This window comes from Lissotriton helveticus, chromosome 12 (genome assembly GCF_964261635.1).
Source record: "Lissotriton helveticus chromosome 12, aLisHel1.1, whole genome shotgun sequence".
Taxonomy (NCBI): Eukaryota; Metazoa; Chordata; class Amphibia; order Caudata; family Salamandridae; genus Lissotriton; species Lissotriton helveticus.
Genome location: NC_136073.1, coordinates 17,852,751 through 17,873,845, shown reverse-complemented (window position 1 = coordinate 17,873,845; position 21,095 = coordinate 17,852,751). Strand labels below are relative to the sequence as shown.

Sequence of the window (21,095 nt, the reverse complement as noted above, 5' to 3'; positions counted from 1 at the left end):
GGCCTCAGGAGCTGCACAGTTAGCAAGTTGCAGGCTTTTCAAGATGTCCGGTCCCACGTGTCTCGTCGCCTCCACGGATCTCGGCTATGCTGCAGTCGTGAAGAGAGGTGTCAGAGAGGTCTGGAAGTCTGGGTGTTGTCAGGCTCTGTGATCGGGTTCCGGCGGGAACGTCGACAAAGCAAGCCGTTGATTTGCTGGATGGTGCCTGGTTGCCCAGGGTGGTCACTCCTTGGCCACAAGGGAGATTCTTCAGTCTTCAGCTTCAGCAGAACGTCGAAGGTCCAGAGTTTCGTGTCAAGTTTTGATTCAGGATTAATCTAAAGTCTCAGGACTCAGCTCCTACCTTTATACAACTAAAAGGGGCTGGATTACTTTCTAGGTCCCTCCTATGGGTGGGACCAGGAAGGGGGGTGGTTACACCCCCCTTTCCTTTGTTCAGTTTCGCGCCAGAGCTGGGGCTGGAGTGCCCCGGCAACCGGTTTGAACTGGGGTATGCATGGAGCACCTAGTGTGCCTCGGGCAGTGTCTCAATCTCTTCAGCCCTCCCTGTCCCAATACACAAAGTCCTGTCTGGGGTGGTGCTCGCACTTCTCCAGGCAGGAAACCTATTGTCCAAACCTCCGTGACTGGAAGGACTCCCAGCAGCAGGAGGTCAGACTTGTGTCTGTGGCAGCAGCGTCCATTTTGTGATGCTGGGGCTCTGGTTAACTTTAACCGGGATAGTCAGAACTAACATGTCTTCTCCCTCTAGAAGGGTGGAATGCTACCCCCGTCGCCAGAATTGGCGAGGGGGTAGTATTCCAAAGCGTATGACACCTTATACGACATGTTTGGATAAAGCCAAACCAAAGTTAGCATTAACCGCGAGGATTATAATGCACTTAAGAGTATATGGTATGGCGATATCATAGAACAGCTATAAGGACATGGTTCCGAAAGCTGCAGACAGGCTCAGCTCATGCTAGAGCACCATCTCACATATAACCAAGCACTCTGCCTCCAGGATTGTTAAGGCCTGCCATAGGAGTGACTTATAGGTTACTGTGCGTCTATATATAAGGGTAGATATAGGAATATTATACCGAAGCAAGGGGTGATTACACGACCTTGCCCCAGCTGAGTGATCAGCCAGTTGTGTCAGTTTGGATGGCCAGCCAGGGGTGGCATAATACATGCTGCAGCCCCTGGTAGGCCTTGGTTGCACCTATGCCCTGGGCACCTATGGTGCACTTGTACAGGGGCTGGTAAGGTGAACCAATTCCCAATTGTGGATGTACCTAGAGTACATGGTGTAAATGTAGAGAGAGTGCATCTGGGCTGTGGGTCTGGTTAGCAGGCCCACAGCCACATCTAAGTCGAAAACCAGAGAATCACAGCAAAAAGTGGGGGTGACCATAGGAAGCAGACCCTACTCTCCTACAGTGCACTCTCCTATTTAGATCGCACACGCCAGTTCCAGGTGGACGACCAGCTCTTTGTTGGTTACGTGGGCGCTAAGAAGGGACGGGCGGTGCACAAACGGACCATCTCTCGGTGATTCGTCTTGTGCATCAAGGTTTGCTACTCCTTAGCTAAGAAGGAGCCTCCAGTTGGGCTGTGCGCCCATTCCATTTGGGCCACGGCGGCTACCACTGTCCTGGGTCGGGGAGTCCCCTTGCAGGACATCGGTCAGGCAGCTACGCGGGCCTCGCTGCACACGTTTGCAAGACACTACTGCCTGGACAGCCAAGTCCGGAGAGATGGCTTTTTCGGCCGTTCCGTTCTCCAGGACTTTCTGGTGTGATCTTGGTTCGCAGACCCACCACCGGGGTTGGTATTGCTGGCGTATCTATTTTAAGGTAAGGAATCTAACACTAACCTGTTTCTCTCAGATGCACAAGTTACTTACCTTCGGTAATGATATATCTGTAAGAAACAGTAGTTAGGTAAGTAGGTAAGAAGATAAGTAACTTGTGCGTTGCAGACTAAACCGTCGGCTCCTTGCCTTCGAGGTAGGGGACGGACGCTGGGACGACACCGACCTGAACAAGCGCGCTGACAGCAACTTCATCTGGCGCTCCCACTGTGATTTAGGCTTAAGGTGCGGGCAGGCGTCGCAACTCTCCGAGTCATGGTGCTCACCCAGGCACCACATGCAAATCGGGTGAGGGTCAGTCGCTGACATGGGACGTGCACAGGAGGTACACGTTTTGAAGCCCGAAGGCATTCGCACTTTGTTCCACTGAACACCAAAGCGTGAAAAGGGATAGAAGGCCTGAAAACAGGCCAGGACACAATCCGAATCCGCGTTGCACTTATGTATCCTCGCTGACGCCACGAACGCGGACGACGTCAGGGCGGCGTGCAGGGGTGCTGTGGCAGAAAAGTTTCGGATCCAGTCTCACGCCTGGGGATAATTTTACGTTAAGGAATCTGCAGCTAGTAGTCTCTATCAGATAATGCGTTACCAAAGGTTAGTAACTTGTTCGACTGGGGTATCCCAATAAATTAATATATATGGATGGGTCGTTGTTACTCATTTAGAGTTAACTATGTTTCTGTTTGGATGAGTGGACACTAGACCGCAAGAGCAGCTCCCCCACAGCACTGTCCAGTCCAGTGCCCAGAGCCAGCACCAGCAAAGAAACAGGCGTGGGACAAATCATAGAAAAAACTGCTAATATCTCTTGTCCCTCTAACGGGGCCGTCAAAGGACTCTTTTTCAACATTACAGTAAGAGGTTCAGAAAATCTAGCGCCTTGTGCACAAGCGCCATGTAAGAAAATCCGGACCAAAATGTAGACAAGGAAACCATCAGACACTACATATGTCAACGGGACCCTACATCAGAGCCTCAATAAAATGGATGTCTTGGAGGCTCGCTGCAACCCGATCCAAACAAAGCAGCCCAATGCAACGTGAACATCACATTATAATCAGCGCCCCAATGAGTCGCTCTTTCAAACAAGCACGAAAAAACACAATTGTTTATAAAACATTTTAAAGACGACACAGACGCGTGCAATTACACTTCTGCTCTGCTGTTCGGAGAACATTTAATTTACACCCTGCAAGGAAAATGTCATCTCCACTTCATCAAGGTGAAGAGACCACGAGCATCGGCCTGTGGTTCGCTCCTCCCCGGTCGATCCAAAAGAAAGACAAAAGGACCTCGATACCATCGCGGGTCAGTTTTCAGGTGAACACCCTGGAGTAAGAGTGATTTCAAAATATTCCGGTTTAACCCCTTCCATGCTGGGCCGATTCCGCTCCCGTGCTGAAGATTTCAGCGCGGGTGGTATCATGACGGCCCCCAGCCGTCATCAGCACACGAGCACTGTAGTGCATGACGGCTGGGGGCCGTCATCAGCATGCAAGGGGTTAACGTTACAAGTCACAAAAAATGCCCTGCTGTCTAGCTCACCTTTCCCAAAGCGAACTCTGGTGGGTCGTGAAAGTCCAAGCAATAAATAAAGATGCCTTTAAATTCTGAATGTATCTGGTCACATTTGCTGTGCATCAAAGAAAAGTCAAATGTCTGTCTTTTGACAAATTGCTGCTTATTTTGATAACATGGGGATTGGTGGTTACAAATTCCTCTCACTTTCAGGTCAGAGAAAGAAAAGTGAATTATGTGACAATCTGACTGGGGTACAGGAATTGTCAAAGGAAAAACTGTAGGATCTCATCTTGGTAAGACAATAAAATGTAAATACCTGTAAATTAGGTGTAAAAATTCAACCGTTATGAAAGCGAAAATGAAACTCCTTTTTTTTATAATTCTGAAGTGTGATGGAAGCAAAGATTTTACCAGGACCAAAACAAATCAAGACACTTTAATTGATGACATACAAATAATAAATATTCACTGAAACCAGATTTCCACACACTATCGTGTGTGTGTGTGTATATAGTTGTATCAGTAAAGCTGCATGTCTGTGCACATTTAGTGGCCATTCCAATGGAAAATGTGCCGTATGTAAATGACGGCGCACTACCGCATGATGCTTTAGTTACATTTAAAAATAATTGCCCGTCTCTTGTCCATTAAAGCTGGGTGGGTCACGAAAGTCTGTCGTACTAAAATGTGTCACAAGCTCGTTGCTGTGGGTAACGGAGCGTTTTACGGAGCTCGTTCGTAACTTTTCGGAACACAACTTATCATGGTTGTTATCTCTGATAGGCTTTAATTAGTGGGCAGTCCTTGTAATATGACGGACCTCTGACACACTGGCTATTGAACATATGGAGCCTGTAACCAACTTTTCTCTTTAAGAATATTAATTGTGGACTATATATTCAGGACCACCAACCACAAGACAACATTACGGGTTTCTTAGTTTTGGTGATTACTCTGGCCATTTCACATATGATTGGCGCTGCGGCTTCCTTATAATGTATACTTCGGTTAACCCGTGATGTCGTGATATATTTTCCATGCTCATCCATTTACATAAATTGGGATCTTAACTTCGGATGCTCTCCATTATTCTCCAATGTGATCCGTCTCCATTGCGTTGCAGATGCTGCTCGTGGTAACGTTTCAGCGGATCAATAGAAAAATAACCAACTATATCTATGCCTTGATGAAGTCTGTGTGAGAAGAAACACGTGTTGGCGATTTACGTGCTGGGAGAATTTTTTAATGAAATTATGAACAATAATGAAGAAAGAACTGATGAAATCTGAAGAGGACTCTCTCTAAATTTACTTTGGATTGTTTGGATCCCTGTTCATTTAATTATTGTGCTATATTCTTATCTCTGCTATTCATAATAGTCAGATTTCACTTCTGAGGGCATATTACTTAAGCCAAGACTAAAATAGTCTTGACTGTAAGGTGTGCTGTAATTAGAACCTCATTCCCAATAGTACTAAAATGTGTGTCATGGTTCTAGAAAGTTCAGGAAGCCCTGGCCTAGAGCATTTTTTCACTACAGGTTACTTCAAAGAACTGAAAGGAATCTGGGAATACCCTCTACATGTCCAGGTATGCGCCCAGGGCATCTCCTCCCAACCTTGCCCGCCATCGACATCACTTCGAACAAGTGCACCTGCCACAATCATCAAGGTGTGTGTAAAATAACACCACAATACAACTTAGGCAATGGACTTCTCCAGGAAGAAATAAGCCAAACGCACAATTCTCTTCAGTGCATTTATTTGTAACATTCATTTTTTACATATATTTATATATATATATAATATATTTTTCTTCTTGAGAATGCTAGTCGCAGCGCCAGCTGCACGAACACCACCAGCTTTGCACCAGTGTCCACAAACGTTAGTCAGACTCTGGGGCGGCTGGAGAGCTTTTACCTGCTCTCCCAAGGAGAGGGGACATGAAAAGACAATCCAGTGTTTAAAAAACCAGCAACAACAACTGCAAAGAGCATTCTTGAAAAGTGCAAAAGAGTGAGTCTTTTTAAAAAAAAAAAAAAACAGGAATGTGGATATATGGTGAATCAGCAGCCGGCCAAGTATTTACCTAGAAGGGAAAAAACATTTTAAATTAAAAAGAATCTATACAAATATCACAGAGTAGGATCAGTTAGGGATGGCAGGACTGAGAGGAAAGGACAGCTGGGCATGGGGTATGATGTGCAGGACTGAGGAGAGCACAGCTGGACATGGGGTATAATGTGCAGGACTGAGGAGAGCAAAGCTGGGCATGGGATATAATGTGCAGGACTGAGGAGAGCACAGGTGGGCACGGGTTATAATGTGCAGGACTGAGGAGAGCACAGCTGGGCATGGGGTATAATGTGCAGGACTGAGGAGAGCACAGCTGGGCATGGGGTATAATGTGCAGGACTGAGGAGAGCACAGCTGGGCATGGGGTATAATGTGCAGGACTGAGGAGAGCACAGCTGGATATGGGATATAATGTGCAGGACTGAGGAGAGCACAGCTGGCCATGGGGTATAATGTGCAGGAGGGAGGAAAGGACAGCTTGGCATGCAGTATAATGTGCAGGACTGCGGACAGCACAGCTGGGCATGGGGTATAATGTGCAGGACTGAGGAGAGCACAGCTGGGCATGGGATATAATGTGCAGGACTGAGGAGAGCACAGCTGGATATGGGATATAATGTGCAGGACTGAGGAGAGCACAGCTGGCCATGGGGTATAATGTGCAGGAGGGAGGAAAGGACAGCTTGGCATGCAGTATAATGTGCAGGATTGAGAAGAGCACAGCTGGCCATGGGGTATAATGTGCAGGACTGAGGAGAGCAAAGCTGGGCATGGGGTATGATGTGCAGGACTGAGGAGAGCAAAGCTGGGCATGGGGTATGATGTGCAGGACTGAGGAGAGCACAGCTGGACATGGGGTATAATGTGCAGGACTGAGGAGAGCACAGCTGGGCATGGAGTATAATGTGCAGGACTGAGGAGAGCACAGCTGGACATGGGGTATAATGTGCAGGACTGAGGAGAGCAAAGCTGGGCATGGGGTATAATGTGCAGGACTGAGGAGAGCACAGCTGGACATGGGGTATAATGTGCAGGACTGAGGAGAGCACAGCTGGACATGGGGTATAATGTGCAGGACTGAGGAGAGCAAAGCTGGGCAAGGGATATAATCTGCAGGACTGAGGAGAGCACAGGTGGGCACGGGTTATAATGTGCAGGACTGAGGAGAGCACAGCTGGGCATGGGATATAATGTGCAGGACTGCGGACAGCACAGCTGGGCATGGGGTATAATGTGCAGGACTGAGGAGAGCACAGCTGGGCATGGGGTATAATGTGCAGGACTGAGGAGAGCACAGCTGGGCATGGGATATAATGTGCAGGACTGAGGAGAGCACAGCTGGGCATGGGATATAATGTGCAGGACTGAGGAGAGCACAGCTGGGCATGGGGTATGATGTGCAGGACTGAGGAGAGCACATCTGAGCATATGAAATAAACCTAAGTGGGGCATGTGAGGGTACAGCGGAGCTCATGGTTAGTTGGGGGTGCAATGCTAACCCTGTGGGTACCCCGAGATTCTCTCTTCCCAGAGCACCAACCTGTGGCAAACCTCTTCTTCACCAGTGACATCCGGTACCCGTTGCCCACCAGCTCCAGGTCTACCCCGGACAGGGTGCTGCCCTCGCTGGTGAACTGGGCGGCCACCAGGGAGGCCTTGCTGGGCCCGCAGAGGGGCTGCCAGCTGGCAGAGAGGTGCCCCGTGCCTGCAAAGGAAGAGAAGACGAGCATCAGTCCCTGTGTGGTGGCACAGCCCCTGCCCCCACCGTCAACACCATGCACACCTCAGTGTGAGCCACAGGGACGGTCAACTGGCAGCGGTGCCCAGCATGAGCCCGAGGTAGCCAGCGCCTGCAAGAGGAAACTGGGCCGGACCCTACTCTGGGGGCACAGCATGTGCACAGAGCCCCTCCCCCAGCACCAACACTCACCCACCCAGCGCTGGCCGAAGAATACAAGACAGGGCTAGCCCCAAGAGCAGACAACATGCCCAGACCAAGAGCCAGGGCCAGTGCTTAATTGGAGCCGGTGGTTTCCAGTGCTTAATTGTCAACACCGGAGCTTGTGCAAGTCTGCCACAAGGTGGAGCTGTCCGGCTAATTTAGAGATGACCACGTGAACAGTTGAGTATTAATTCAATATGCATTAAAATGACACCTACCTGCCGCCCAACCGGTTCATACAGCTTCAGGGCCTGGAATAGTCGGGGTTGTTTTAGTTGTTATGTGTGTGGTGGTTAGTTGTGTTGTTATCACTCGCAGCATAGCAGGGAAATGTGTGGTGCAAGCTGCAGCGGCCCCCTGGCGATTTTTTCTTTTTTTTTTTACACATTAAGCACTAGTGGCAAACCCTCTTCAACTATCAAAACTCGTCCCCCGTGAGCCCAGAGAGCAGCCGTGGTGCCCAGCGTGAGCCCAGGGCTGTGAAGGTGGGGGCGTGCCCGGCATGAGCCCAGAGGGAGGTGCCCGGCGGCGGGGTCACACACACCCCTATCCCTCACCACCTGCTGATGCGTGGCTGCTTGGTAGAATAACCTTAAAATCAACGCCTTGGGCAAAAGTATTCCGCAAAATCCGCCCAGATACTAAAGTCACATTAACCTGAGGTCGGTTGGCAGAACTGGTCCTAAGTGCCACTGCTGCCCATGCAGGCGGGGCACATTACCGATGCTGCAGCGACACCTAGCGGCGGCAGATCATACTGTCTATACCAGCACCTTTCTGCCCTAACCAGGGCCAAAGCTATCAATACTAGAGCAGGTGCAGGGGCACCAGAGCCCAAGAGACTCAGGGGCCCACTCAACACCAGTTACGGCTGCATTTTACCTCTCACCGGCAGGCCTGAAAGCCCGTTTTCTCTGCTCGTACCAGAAGGACCCAGGGCTCCCAGGGTACCCCACTGCCCCAGTCCACTCCTTCTCAGGCACTCGCCCCCTCCCCTCCTCCTTACTCATTCATACGACCTGTCTCCAGTCAGCCAGTCCCCAACCTCTCTACTCTGATGGCCACACCATCGGCCCCCCCCCCCCTCCCCTGCCCGCCCCTCACAGACCCCCTGCCCCCACCCACCTGTCTCTCTCCTTCTCTATCACTAAAGCCTCCTCTTTCCTGCGTCATTCACAATTATTTTCTTTTGCTCTGATCATTCTTTCACCTCCTCAGCCACAGGGACTCATCTCTCCACAGAAACGTGCATTGTAACTCCTCAAGCACCCACAGCCCTGCCCCCCAGGCACTCACAGCCCTGCCCCCCAGGCACTCACAGCGCTGCCCCCCAGGCACTCACAGCTCCCGCTCCAGGCACTCGTGCCCCCTCAGGCACTCGCAGCTCCCGCTCCAGGCACCCCTGCCCCCTCAGGCACTCGCAGCTCCCGCTCCAGGCACTCGTGCCCCCTCAGGCACTCGCAGCTCCCTCTCCAGGCACCCCTGCCCCCTCAGGCACTCGCAGCTCCCGCTCCAGGCACTCGTGCCCCCTCAGGCACTCGCAGCTCCCGCTCCAGGCACTCGTGCCCCCTCAGGCACTCGCAGCTCTCTCATCCAGACAAACCCCTGCCACCCGCACTCGCAGCTCCCTCTCCAGACACCCCTGCTCCCTCAGGCACTCGCAGCTCCCGCTCCAGGCACCCCTGCCCCCTCAGGCACTCGCAGCTCCCGCTCCAGACACCCCTGCCCCCTCAGGCACTCGCAGCTCCCGCTCCAGGCACCCCTGCCCCCTCAGGCACTCGCAGCTCCCGCTCCAGGCACCCCTGCCCCCTCAGGCACTCGCAGCTCCCGCTCCAGACACCCCTGCCCCCTCAGGCACTCGCAGCTCCCGCTCCAGGCACCCCTGCCCCCTCAGGCACTCGCAGCTCCCGCTCCAGACACCCCTGCCCCCTCAAGCACTCGTAGCTCCCGCTCCAAGCACCCATGCCCCCTCAGGCACTCGCAGCTCCCGCTCCAGGCCCCCCTGCCCCCTCAGGCACTCGCAGCTCCCGCTCCAGGCACTCGTGCCCCCTCAGGCACTCGCAGCTCCCGCTCCAGGCACTCGTGCCCCCTCAGGCACTCGCAGCTCTCTCATCCAGACAAACCCCTGCCACCCGCACTCGCAGCTCCCTCTCCAGACACCCCTGCCCCCTCAGGCACTCGCAGCTCCCGCTCCAGGCACCCCTGCCCCCTCAGGCACTCGCAGCTCCCGCTCCAGACACCCCTGCCCCCGAAGGCACTCGCAGCTCCCGCTCCAGGCACCCCTGCCCCCTCAGGCACTCGCAGCTCCCGCTCCAGGCACTTGTGCCCCCTCAGGCACTCGCAGCTCTCTCTCCAGGCACCACTGCCCCCTCAGGCACTCGCAGCTCCCGCTCCAGACACCCCTGCCCCCTCAAGCACTCGTAGCTCCTGCTCCAGGCACCCCTGCCCCCTCAGGCACTCGCAGCTCCCGCTCCAGGCACCCTTGCCCCCTCAGGCACTCGCAGCTCCCGCTCCAGACACCCCAGCCCCCTCAGGCACTCGCAGCTCCCACTCCAGGCACACCTGCCCCCTTAGGCACTCGCAGCTCCCGCTCCAGACAAACCCCTGCCGCCCTCACTCGCAGCTCCCGCTTCAGGCACCCCTGCCCCCTCAGGCACTCGCAGCTCCCGCTCCAGGCACCCCTGCCCCCTCAGGCACTCGCAGCTCTCTCCTCCAGACAAACCCCTGCCGCCCTCAGGCACTCGCAGCTCCTGCTCCAGGCACCCCTGCCCCCTCAGGCACTCGCAGCTCCCTCTCCAGACACCCCTGCCCCCTCAGGCACTCGCAGCTCTCTCCTCCAGACAAACCCCTGCCGCCCTCACTCGCAGCTCCCTCTCCAGACACTCCTGCCCCCTCAGGCACTCGCAGCTCCCGCTCCAGGCACCCTTGCCCCCTCAGGCACTCGCAGCTCCCTCTCCAGGCACCCCTGCCCCCTCAGGCACTCGCAGCTCCCTCTCCAGACACCCCTGCCCCCTCAGGCACTCGCAGCTCCCTCTCCAGACACCACTGCCCCTTCAGGCACTCGCAGCTCCCGCTCCAGGCCCCCCTGCCCCTCAGGCACTCGCAGCTCCCGCTCCAGGCACTCGTGCCCCCTCAGGCACTCGCAGCTCCCGCTCCAGGCACTCGTGCCCCCTCAGGCACTCGCAGCTCTCTCATCCAGACAAACCCCTGCCCCCTCAGGCACTCGCAGCTCCCGCTCAAGGCACCCCAGCCCCCTCAGGCACTCGCAGCTCCCTCTCCAGACAAACCCCTGCCCCCTCAGGCACTCGCAGCTCCCGCTCAAGGCACCCCAGCCCCCTCAGGCACTCGCAGCTCCCTCTCCAGACACCCCTGCCCCCTCAGGCACTCGCAGCTCCCTCTCCAGACACCACTGCCCCTTCAGGCACTCGCAGCTCCCGCTCCAGGCCCCCCTGCCCCCTCAGGCACTCGCAGCTCCCTCTCCAGACACCCCTGCCCCCTCAGGCACTCGCAGCTCCCTCTCCAGACACCCCTGCCCCTTCAGGCACTCGCAGCTCCCTCTCCAGGCACCCCTGCCCCCTCAGGCACTCGCAGCTCCCGCTGCAGGCACCCTTGCCCCCGCAGGCACTCGCAGCTCCTGCTCCAGGCACCCCTGCCCCCTCAGGCACTCGCAGCTCCCGCTGCAGGCACCCTTGCCCCCTCAGGCACTCGCAGCTCCCGCTCCAGGCACCCTTGCCCCCTCAGGCACTCGCAGCTCCCGCTCCAGGCACCCCTGCCCCCTCAGGCACTCGCAGCTCCCGCTCCAGGCACCCCTGCCCCCTCAGGCACTCGCAGCTCCCGCTCCAGGCACTCGTGCCCCCTCAGGCACTCGCAGCTCCCGCTCCAGGCACCCCTGCCCCCTCAGGCACTCGCAGCTCTCTCCTCCAGACAAACCCCTGCCGCCCACACTCGCAGCTCTCCTCTCCAGACACCCCTGTCCCCTCAGGCACTCGCAGCTCCCGCTCCAGGCACCCCTGCCCCCTCAGGCACTCGCAGCTCCCGCTCCAGGCACCCCTACCCCCCCAGGCACTCGCAGCTCTCTCCTCCAGACAAACCCCTGCCGCCCTCACTCGCAGCTCCCGCTCCAGGCACCCCTGCCCCCTCAGGCACTCGCAGCTCCCGCTCCAGGCACCCCTGCCCCCTCAGGCACTCGCAGCTCTCTCCTCCAGACAAACCCCTGCCGCCCACACTCGCAGCTCTCCTCTCCAGACACCCCTGCCCCCTCAGGCACTCGCAGCTCCCGCTCCAGGCACCCCTGCCCCCTCAGGCACTCGCAGCTCCCGCTCCAGGCACCCCTGCCCCCCCAGGCACTCGCAGCTCTCTCCTCCAGACAAACCCCTGCCACCCTCACTCGCAGCTCCCGCTCCAGGCACCCCTGCCCCCTCAGGCACTCGCAGCTCCCTCTCCAGGCACCCCTGCCCCCTCAGGCACTCGCAGCTCCCTCTCCAGACACCCCTGCCCCCTCAGGCACTCGCAGCTCCCGCTCCAGGCACCCCTGCCCCCTCAGGCACTCGCAGCTCCCTCTCCAGACACCCCTGCCCCCTCAGGCACTCGCAGCTCCCGCTCCAGGCACCCCTGCCCCCTCAGGCACTCGCAGCTCCCGCTCCAGGCACCCCTGCCCCCTCAGGCACTCGCAGCTCCCGCTCCAGGCACCCCTGCCCCCTCAGGCACTCGCAGCTCCCGCTCCAGGCACTCGTGCCCCCTCAGGCACTCGCAGCTCCCTCTCCAGACACCCCTGCCCCCTCAGGCACTCGCAGCTCCCGCTCCAGGCACTCGTGCCCCCTCAGGCACTCGCAGCTCCCTCTCCAGGCACCCCTGCCCCCTCAGGCACTCGCAGCTCCTGCTCCAGGCACCCCTGCCCCCTCAGGCACTCGCAGCTCTCTCCTCCAGACAAACCCCTGCCGCCCACACTCCGGCTCCCTCTCCAGACACCCCTGCCCCCTCAGGCACTCGCAGCTCCCTCTCCAGGCACCCCTGCCCCCTCAGGCACTCGCAGCTCCCGCTCCAGGCCCCCCGCCCCCTCAGGCACTCGCAGCTCCCTCTCCAGACACCCCTGCCCCCTCAGGCACTCGCAGCTCTCTCCTCCAGACAAACCCCTGCCGCCCTCAGGCACTCGCAGCTCTCTCATCCAGACAAACCCCTGCCCCCTCAGGCACTCGCAGCTCCCGCTCCAGGCACCCCTGCCCCCTCAAGCACTCACAGCTCCCGCTCCAAGCACCCATGCCCCCTCAGGCACTCGCAGCTCCCGCTCCAAGCACCCATGCCCCCTCAGGCACTCGCAGCTCTCTCCTCCAGACAAACCCCTGCCGCCCTCACTCGCAGCTCCCGCTTCAGGCACCCCTGCCCCCTCAGGCACTCGCAGCTCCCGCTCCAGACAAACCCCTGCCGCCCACACTCGCAGCTCCCGCTCCAGGCACCCCTGCCCCCTCAGGCACTCGCAGCTCCCGCTTCAGGCACCCTTGGCCCCTCAGGCACTCGCAGCTCCCGCTCCAGGCACCCTTGCCCCCTCAGGCACTCGCAGCTCGCGCTCCAGGCACCCCTGCCCCCTCAGGCACTCGCAGCTCTCCTCTCCAGATACTCTTCCCGCCTCCCCCATGCACTTGCAGCTCTCCTCTTACAATCTCCAGACCTCCAACCTGTTCTCACTCCTCCGCTCCCTTAAAACTCGCACCTCTTGCCTCAGTCACCCCTGCACTGTCTTGTGGTCAGTCACTCCTACCCTCCCAAGGCCCAAATCGGCAAACCTCAGCTTCTTGGACAGTCAGCTGCCCCTCCACTTCAGACCGCCACTCCACAACTCAATTATAATTCCGCTTCACTCCTAACAGTCACACCTGCACTCTGTTCCCCCAGTCTTTCATTCCTGCACTCTCCACAGTCACACCTGCACTCTCCCCCAGCCAGCCAGTCCCCCCTCCCCCCCCGTGTCCTTTACCTTCATTTCCCTCCGAGAGGTCCGGAAGGCGCCACAGTACTCGCTTCTCCTCCAAGCTCCTGGAAAGAGAGGGGGGAGAGAGGTGGGGGAGGGCATATAAGTATGAGGGAGGAAAATGTAAGAGAGAGAGGGAGAGAGAGAAAGAGAGAGAGAGAGAGTACAATGAGTGGAAGGAGGCAGCAGGTCCCGCTACATATCGACACCTCGGACAAGGCACTGTGTGTTGAGCTGACGGCTAAATATAACATTTAAAACAATTGCCGCGCTCCTCTGGGACGTGGACATTTGTGGGCACCTTCAACACTGTAAAGTGACAACGGTCACCAGGGAGACATTAAAATAAATGAATTTGCTGCATATTTATCAGCGCGTGGCACATGCACAAGCAGCAGGAAGCCCCCACTATGACACAACACCCCATAAATAAAGTACAATTCCAAAGTACAGACTAGGAAGCCTAACGGGTGCCTTGTCACACTCACTTCACCGGTGTGGACTGACCCATGGTGAGAGGTTTGTCTCTAAGGCCCATGAGGGAACAGAGAGGCCTCAGAACTCAGGGAAGGGTGAAGCCCAGATTCAGTACAAGCATTTGCAATGCAATCGGTCTCGCCTTTGGGACATTATATGTATTTAGCTATGCAGCACATTAGCCTGGGTGCGGAAACATCTACTGTTCTTTAACATGGAGGGACAGTAAGCACCAAACTGCGGAACACGCCAGGTATGCGAACACATGGAGAGAAATACTGCCTATCAGCGGGAAAATGTATTGTCCAAAGCTCTGTTCTTAATATAATGTCATATCGTCTATGGATGCTCGTTGAATACAAGTTTCTATGGCCTGGAATCTAGGGAATGCTAAAGTGATTCTGGTATTTTACTGACCTCTGCTGGCCTTTTTCCATCAAGAAAGTTGAATAGAAGCAGTTGCCAGAAAAATACGAAAAGAAATTCCCCAAGTATGAAGCAGTTCTTTCATTTTACTGACCTCTACTGGTCGTTTTCTATCATGACAGTTAAATAGAGGCAGTTGAACAAGCAGAAAGCAATTCTGGTATTTTACTGACCTCTACTGGTCGTTTTCTATCATGACAGTTAAATAGAGGCAGTTAATCAAGCAGAAAGCAATTCTGGTACTTTACTGACCCCTACTGGTCGTTTTCTATCATGACAGTTAAATAGAGGCAGTTGAACAAGCAGAAAGCAATTCTGGTACTTTACTGACCTCTACTGGTCGTTTTCTATCATGACAGTTACATAGAGGCAGTTGAACAAGCAGAAAGCAATTCTGGTACTTTACTGACCTCTACTGTTCGTTTTCTATCAAGACAGTTAAATAGAAGCAGTTGAACAGAAAATAAAGTCCCTAAGCAAAGGCGGAAGCAGACAAGTCCCAGGGCTTATCTCCAGATCCCACAAAGTACATACAACAGATCTTCTAGACAGCGCAAGCTCTCTCTAGGCTCGATCTAAAAAAGTGAAACCTTTGGAGGTTCACAAGAGGGCAGATGAGAACTTAATAACGGAGACGTGCCTGCCTCTCTCCGTGGCACATACCTATTTTTTCCCCAGAATTAAGAGGTGTTCATCAAACCTTCCTTTCCGGCAGTAAGCATCACTTTTGGGAGAAGGACATTTTTACCACCTGTGCAGCAGGTGAACTGGCACCAGGGCCTATTCAACCCTGATAATTGCTGTACTTCACTAACACAACAGCAGTGAAAGGGGCCTTTTCCTTGCTTGCACCAGGGCCCATGGACTTCAAGCTACGCTGATGCCTTGGGAAGGAAGTTTTGGAAAGCAAAAACATTCTTTTACTCAGAACTCAACTAATTACCTGAAAACATTGCCTTAAACAGCCAACCCCCATCGCCAGAACATCACATGCCCCATAGACACTACTTCTGGGCCCTACACAGGGATCAGAGACTCATTCCTGAGACCCCAGCTCTCTACCAGCCTCACCAGACTCATTCCTGAGACCCCAGCTCTCTACCAGCCTCACCAGCTTGCAGACGGGTGCAGCTCCATGTTGGTGACCAGCTCCTCCACAGGTAGAAGGATCTGAATGTTGTTCAGTGGGGCAGGTGTTGCCATTGCACATGAGTTGTAGGAGTACTCCACGCTGACCCGTGTGCAGGTAGGCTCGCACGTCCAGGAGGCCGCCAGGCGCAGCGGAGTTGAGCCGGGGCTTGGTCTGGATACCTGTGGAACAGCATAGACCAAGTGATGGAATGATGAAAACGTGCAGGTGACATGAAACAGAGGGGATTCAAGGAGAAAGCAGAAAAGGGAGCAACACAGAATGGGGTTCTGGGATGCAACACTAAAGGGCAGAAGGGAGATGGGGTGCAGGGGGGTTGAATATGCAGAAGGGATGTAAACAATAAGTTACTTACCTTTGGTAACACCTTATCTGGTAGACACAGGATCTAGCTGAAGATTCCTTACCTTTGAACTCTCACCAGGCACCGGACTGGATCTGGGATTTATTTTTTTACAGCAATGCCTCTGTGCGTCAGTCGAGGGCGCCGTGCAACTCTGTACTGCTCTAGACCACCGGATGGGACGTAGATAGAGTCCATATAAGTCCTCCTCTGACGTCAGTTTCTTCCGTGACTATTTTGCGCCCAAAAACGCGCAGCCACTTATAGAAACTGTCTATGGAAAAAGTGTGTCAAAATAGAGACATCTTTATGTCAAAAAAGTAGCAAGTCCTAATAAAAGGCATCATGATGCCAAGAAAATGACCTTTTAGCTAAAACGAGAAACCAGTTCACAGAATAAGGAGGATTGGTAAGGATTCTACGGCTAGATCCTGTCTCTCCCAGATAAGGCATTACCGAAGGTAAATAACTCATTCATCTGATAGAGCCATCTATCCGCAGATTCCTTATCTTTGAATTAGATACCATGGCAAAACCATCCCCGGAGGAGGGTCTATGGACTGATGTTGCTAATAATCTCTGAATAGAACTAGCCGGTCTATAATAAGACAGAGGAGCCCGGACACTCTTAGCAATTTAGGCGGGCCACAGAAAATCCTTCATCCTAACAACTGTGGTAAGGACCACAGCCAACAGAAGTCATGAAGACAATGAAAAGCATGGAAACAGCGTTATCCGTAGCAAAGGAACAAACAAAAAAAATTTGTCCGAAGAAAACATTCAACAGAAATATAATACTGAATGCTCCGATGAGGAGGTCTATGCTCTGCCGTGACTTGAGGAACCAAAGCCCACAGGCAATGTCACTGAGCTACAGCCCCTTGCTTTAGAAACTCAGTAAGCAGCGAAACCTGCTCCATGGAGACAAAGGAGAAGGAATCCAAGAAACCACCCATCATGGAGAGAGCACTGAACAATGCTGAAACAGATATATGTGAATACAAAAAAAACCAGTATTGGTTGTCCTGAGAACTAACTGCCAAGAAGAGTGGTAACACCACAGAAACGACAGCAATGTATAACTCGCATACGAGGAAAAGAAATATTTAACTCACGGAAGGACATATATATATATAAATTCAGTTACCGTCTTCCCTCAACACAATTCCATTCACCTCTCGTCTCTGAAAATAGGAGGAGACGGCACAAATCAGGTATGGTTCCACACATTTAATTTTTCCATTCTTAAGACGAAAGTGCTCCGTGCTAATAAATCCAGGCCGACGCGTTTCAGCAAAAAGCCTTCTACTGGGCCATCGAGTTGCATTATATAGTGTGTCCATTTAAAGGGATACTTCCCTCCTTTTTCCACCATCGCCCAATTATAATCAAAATTACACCTTTCCACAGTTTACCATTACAGTGAAGTACCATTTGTCAGAAATCTTTTTTCTAAAATTTCGAGGGGCGCAAAACAAGATTATACCTTTTAATTGGGGGTTTGAACAGCACAACTCTCGTTATATTATCAAAATTCAATGTAGCTTTTAATTTTAGATATACATTTCTTTAAGTACATTACTTTTTTTTTATGATTTTCTTTGTTTTTACTCTTATTTTGTTGGGAGCACCGTTTTTACTTATTGTCTCCCAACTTTTCTATGAAAAACTTCTTTCAAATTATTCACAAGAACTACATGTATTTCCAATTCCTTTCCGACAAAAGCAAAAAAGAAAAAAAATGGCACTTGAAATTTCCAATGTAAACCATCTAAACACTTTTTTTTTCTTTTTATCCTACTCCATGGCTCACAACAAGAATACAATTAAATATATTTTTACAATTTTTTTCTAACCAATATCAATCAATATGATTTGACATCAGGTAATGTGTAAAAAAAAGTTGCAAAGAAAGTGCAATATTATATATAAATTATATATATATATATATATATATATATATATATATATATATACATACATATATATATATATACACACACACATATAGATACACACACACATATAGATACACAGATACATTATATATATATATCATGTGATCAAGGCTTTGTGCCGAAACGTTATGGCGACAGCTGAATAAAATCTAACCAGCATCCGAAATTTCTGGTCCGTGTCTGTGTCCAAAACGTGATCGGAGTGAGAGCGATTGCGGGAGGAGATGGAGGTTGTTCGATATATATATATATATATATATATATATATATCTGTGCGCACACAGAATTATATAGTATTTACATATTTGTATTTACATATATTTAGTGATATAAATATATATATCTATATATCTATATATCTATATATCTATATATCTATATATATATATATAAAAAGTCGCAGACAGAAGCCGTCACTACGATGATAACAGAACCATTTATGAGGCCGAAGCCGAGCAATCAGCGGATATACTCAATAAGAGGATGGACAATGTGGAGAACATCACACACTCCAAGAAAAGAATGGCAGCCCAACATGAAAACAATGCAACTGACTGAGAAGGCTACAATCTGGAATGTGATATAATATCTTGAGGAAAACTAGCCAGAATAGACAAAAAAAGACCACAACTTGGGTCTATAAGAAGATGAAGTTGAAGCAAAGGCTAACACACAGAAGGCTTAGAACAAGCATCCAGCTACAAAATTCGAAGGAAGAGATATCAAAGAGACACTGAGACCTGGCTGAAGCATTGGATAAAAGATATTGGTTAAAAAAAAAAAAAACGAAAGAAAGGGCGGGGGGGGTTGGGGGGGTGGAGTCCAAAAACAAGGCACCAGTTAAGGGCAAGCCGAACCAACAGAATGAGTCGCGGTGCACACAAGGACAAGTGTTGAGTACAGCAAAGAATGCCTCTACAGGAGACAGGGACAGACTAATTACAGAAAAGTATAAATCTAAGCACAGGAAAAGCCTTCAATACACCCAAAAATATTTGAAAAAAGACAAATCGGGCTCCCACATATTCCACAGGGAATTTACGAGGAGGAAATAATCCTTCGAAAAGACGGATTTCGAAGAATAAGGTAGAAGTGGTATAACTAACCTTGTAGGGTTAGAAAACTTATCACAATCTGTGGAAGAGTAAAAGGAACCACCATTAATATTACATCCAAAGGGAGCAAAGAAGCCCCTTGCACCCAAGAGAGATGGAACCACAGGGTTCAAGGAACACACATTAGAAGAAGGAAATTCAAGATGAAAAACAGCCACAAACAGAACAAGCATTTACAATGCAACGGTTTCGCCTTTGACAAAGTTAGAGCTATTGGCATTGTAAATGACAAATTGTTTATTTATGCGTTGTATTGTCCAACGTGTGTTGATTAATATGTTGACGTATAGAATGTCATTACAGTATTTATATGAGGTCACAAAATTTTCGTGTCAGTGTTGGAGAAGGAATGCTTTAGAACTGGTCGCTTTACTGTGATGATTGTATGTGGGCCTGCTTGTTTCATACTTGAAGGATAAAGAAGCTTTTAGAAACGCTGTCGTCTATGACTCTGCATAACTATCGCCTCCATGCATTCCAAGTCAAGGCGACATATAGATGACAGCACTGTTCCTCGATCCTGCTGGTCAACCCCAATGGGTTCATTAGCTTCTTCCAGATTTCCCCAAAACATCTCAGACTCAACATGTTTCATCCTATGTGCTTCATAAGGGACACCCTGCCCTTGGCGCTGTTTATCTTTAGTAAGTGTGAGTAACTAGCCCCCAAATTACCACACAACACGGCAAATCGTTCACCTTACAGGTATGTTACTCTAGCAATTTCAACTAACACGCAGAAATCCAGGGTGCTTTTTGAAACATTAAGCCCGGTGAGCTAATATGCAGAGTTGGAGCCTGACAGCAGAATACCATTTATAGTTCTATGCACACATCTGCTCTCTACCTGTCAAGTGTTTAAAACGTCATGTGTGACGTCTTCACCCATCGCTAGTTTTTTAGGCAACAGGTCTTTGCAAGCTGGTACCTCTAGGCCCTTGCCTTGCTATAAAAAGAAAAGCAAAACTGCTAGGAATGTGTATGCTATGCCCGATTCCTACTGCGAACTGAAAATGGCCCACATAATGCTTCAAATGTATAGACTTCCAAACTTGTTGCACTGGAAGACTCCAAGATTCAGGGTACATGGGGCTATAATTGGGGTTGGGCCAGTGTAGGTTTGCTGGAAGAGTACAGCACCACCTCAACAAGTCTGACAGCCAATCTGTTGATACTAGGAAATGTGCACACTTCACAGTCTGAACCAGCAACCACTGCACACCAACCAGCCAATGCATACAAGCTACAAAAAATGGCCAACCTACAGCATACATTAGTAAAGAATTAACATGTACTATCAAAAGAAAGTCAACTTTAAAAACAAAGCGGATGAAGAGTCCGTCCCTCAATTTCACAGGTAAAGTAAAGCGGCTGCAGCAGACACAAGCAATGGGCTTTAGCTGATTGGGACATGGTGCACGCAAGGGGCCTACAGCAGCCAGGTGCAGCTTCGAGCAGGGGGACTTGGCTGGAGCTGTAAGAAACGGGTCCAAGGGAGGTAAAAAGCTGGGTGGTACTGGGCAGCAGGAGGGGGCAGGCACTTGGCATGCAGATTCAGAAAGTAGGGTGGCTGATTGGAGCATCCAATGCAGAAGACAAGGGGGCTGGGTCAACAACAGGCCTGTGGTGCTACATGCAGGAAGCAAACTCTATTCAGCACTAGGGGCACGGATGAAGATGGCAGCCTGCTGGACAACGACAGGCACAAGTGATGGGACAGCGACGGGAAAATGGCCCAGAATAGCGACATGCAATGGGTCTGGAGCCACAGTGCAGCTTAAGCTACAGGGTCATGAGGCTGCTGCAGGACAAGCAAAGGGCAGCCGAGGCGGGGGGAGGCGGGGGGGGTAGAGATAGGGCTGCAGCAGACGGGGAGCAGTGACGGATGCAACAGTCAGAGAGCCAGTAAATGCATCAATAGGAAACATAATAGATCCCGCTACCAAATGTGGCATAAGCACGAGTAAGGGAAAGGGCACTGGGCTGCAGGTGCATGCTTATCTGAGCCTGTCCGTGCTGCAGGGATACATACCATTCTCACTAAGCTGAACACTAGCATGTGTGCCCTTGTCCCCGAAACTCTCTTAAAAGTGAAACAAAGAGCCCTGACGCAGATTCACAATACCATTTATCTGTGCCCGGCGCCCAGCACTAACTCGGCTTCCCACCTTTTTAAACGGCAGAACATATCCTGCCAACTCTGTCCAGACCAGGCAACTCACCAAGCTTGCACTGCCCGGGCTCTCTGTCCGCGGCACTGGAGAAA

At 52.0% G+C, this 21,095-nt stretch overlaps 1 protein-coding gene across 2 annotated transcripts in view; it reads right to left on the bottom strand.

Annotated features, from left to right (window-relative positions):
- Positions 1–5,123: 5,123 nt before the first annotated feature.
- The window catches only part of FCHO1 (FCH and mu domain containing endocytic adaptor 1), a 160,958-nt gene continuing 144,986 nt past the window's right edge, over positions 5,124–21,095 (bottom strand). For both annotated transcript variants that reach the window (XM_078671088.1, XM_078671089.1), the window contains exons 26-29: positions 15,376–15,575; positions 13,368–13,426; positions 6,995–7,159; positions 5,124–5,467 (exon numbers count right to left, since the gene is read on the bottom strand). In XM_078671088.1, coding sequence (XP_078527214.1) covers positions 5,445–5,467; positions 6,995–7,159; positions 13,368–13,426; positions 15,376–15,575 — 447 coding nt within the window. In that variant the 3' untranslated portion in view covers positions 5,124–5,444. The remainder of the gene's footprint in view (positions 5,468–6,994; positions 7,160–13,367; positions 13,427–15,375; positions 15,576–21,095) is intronic.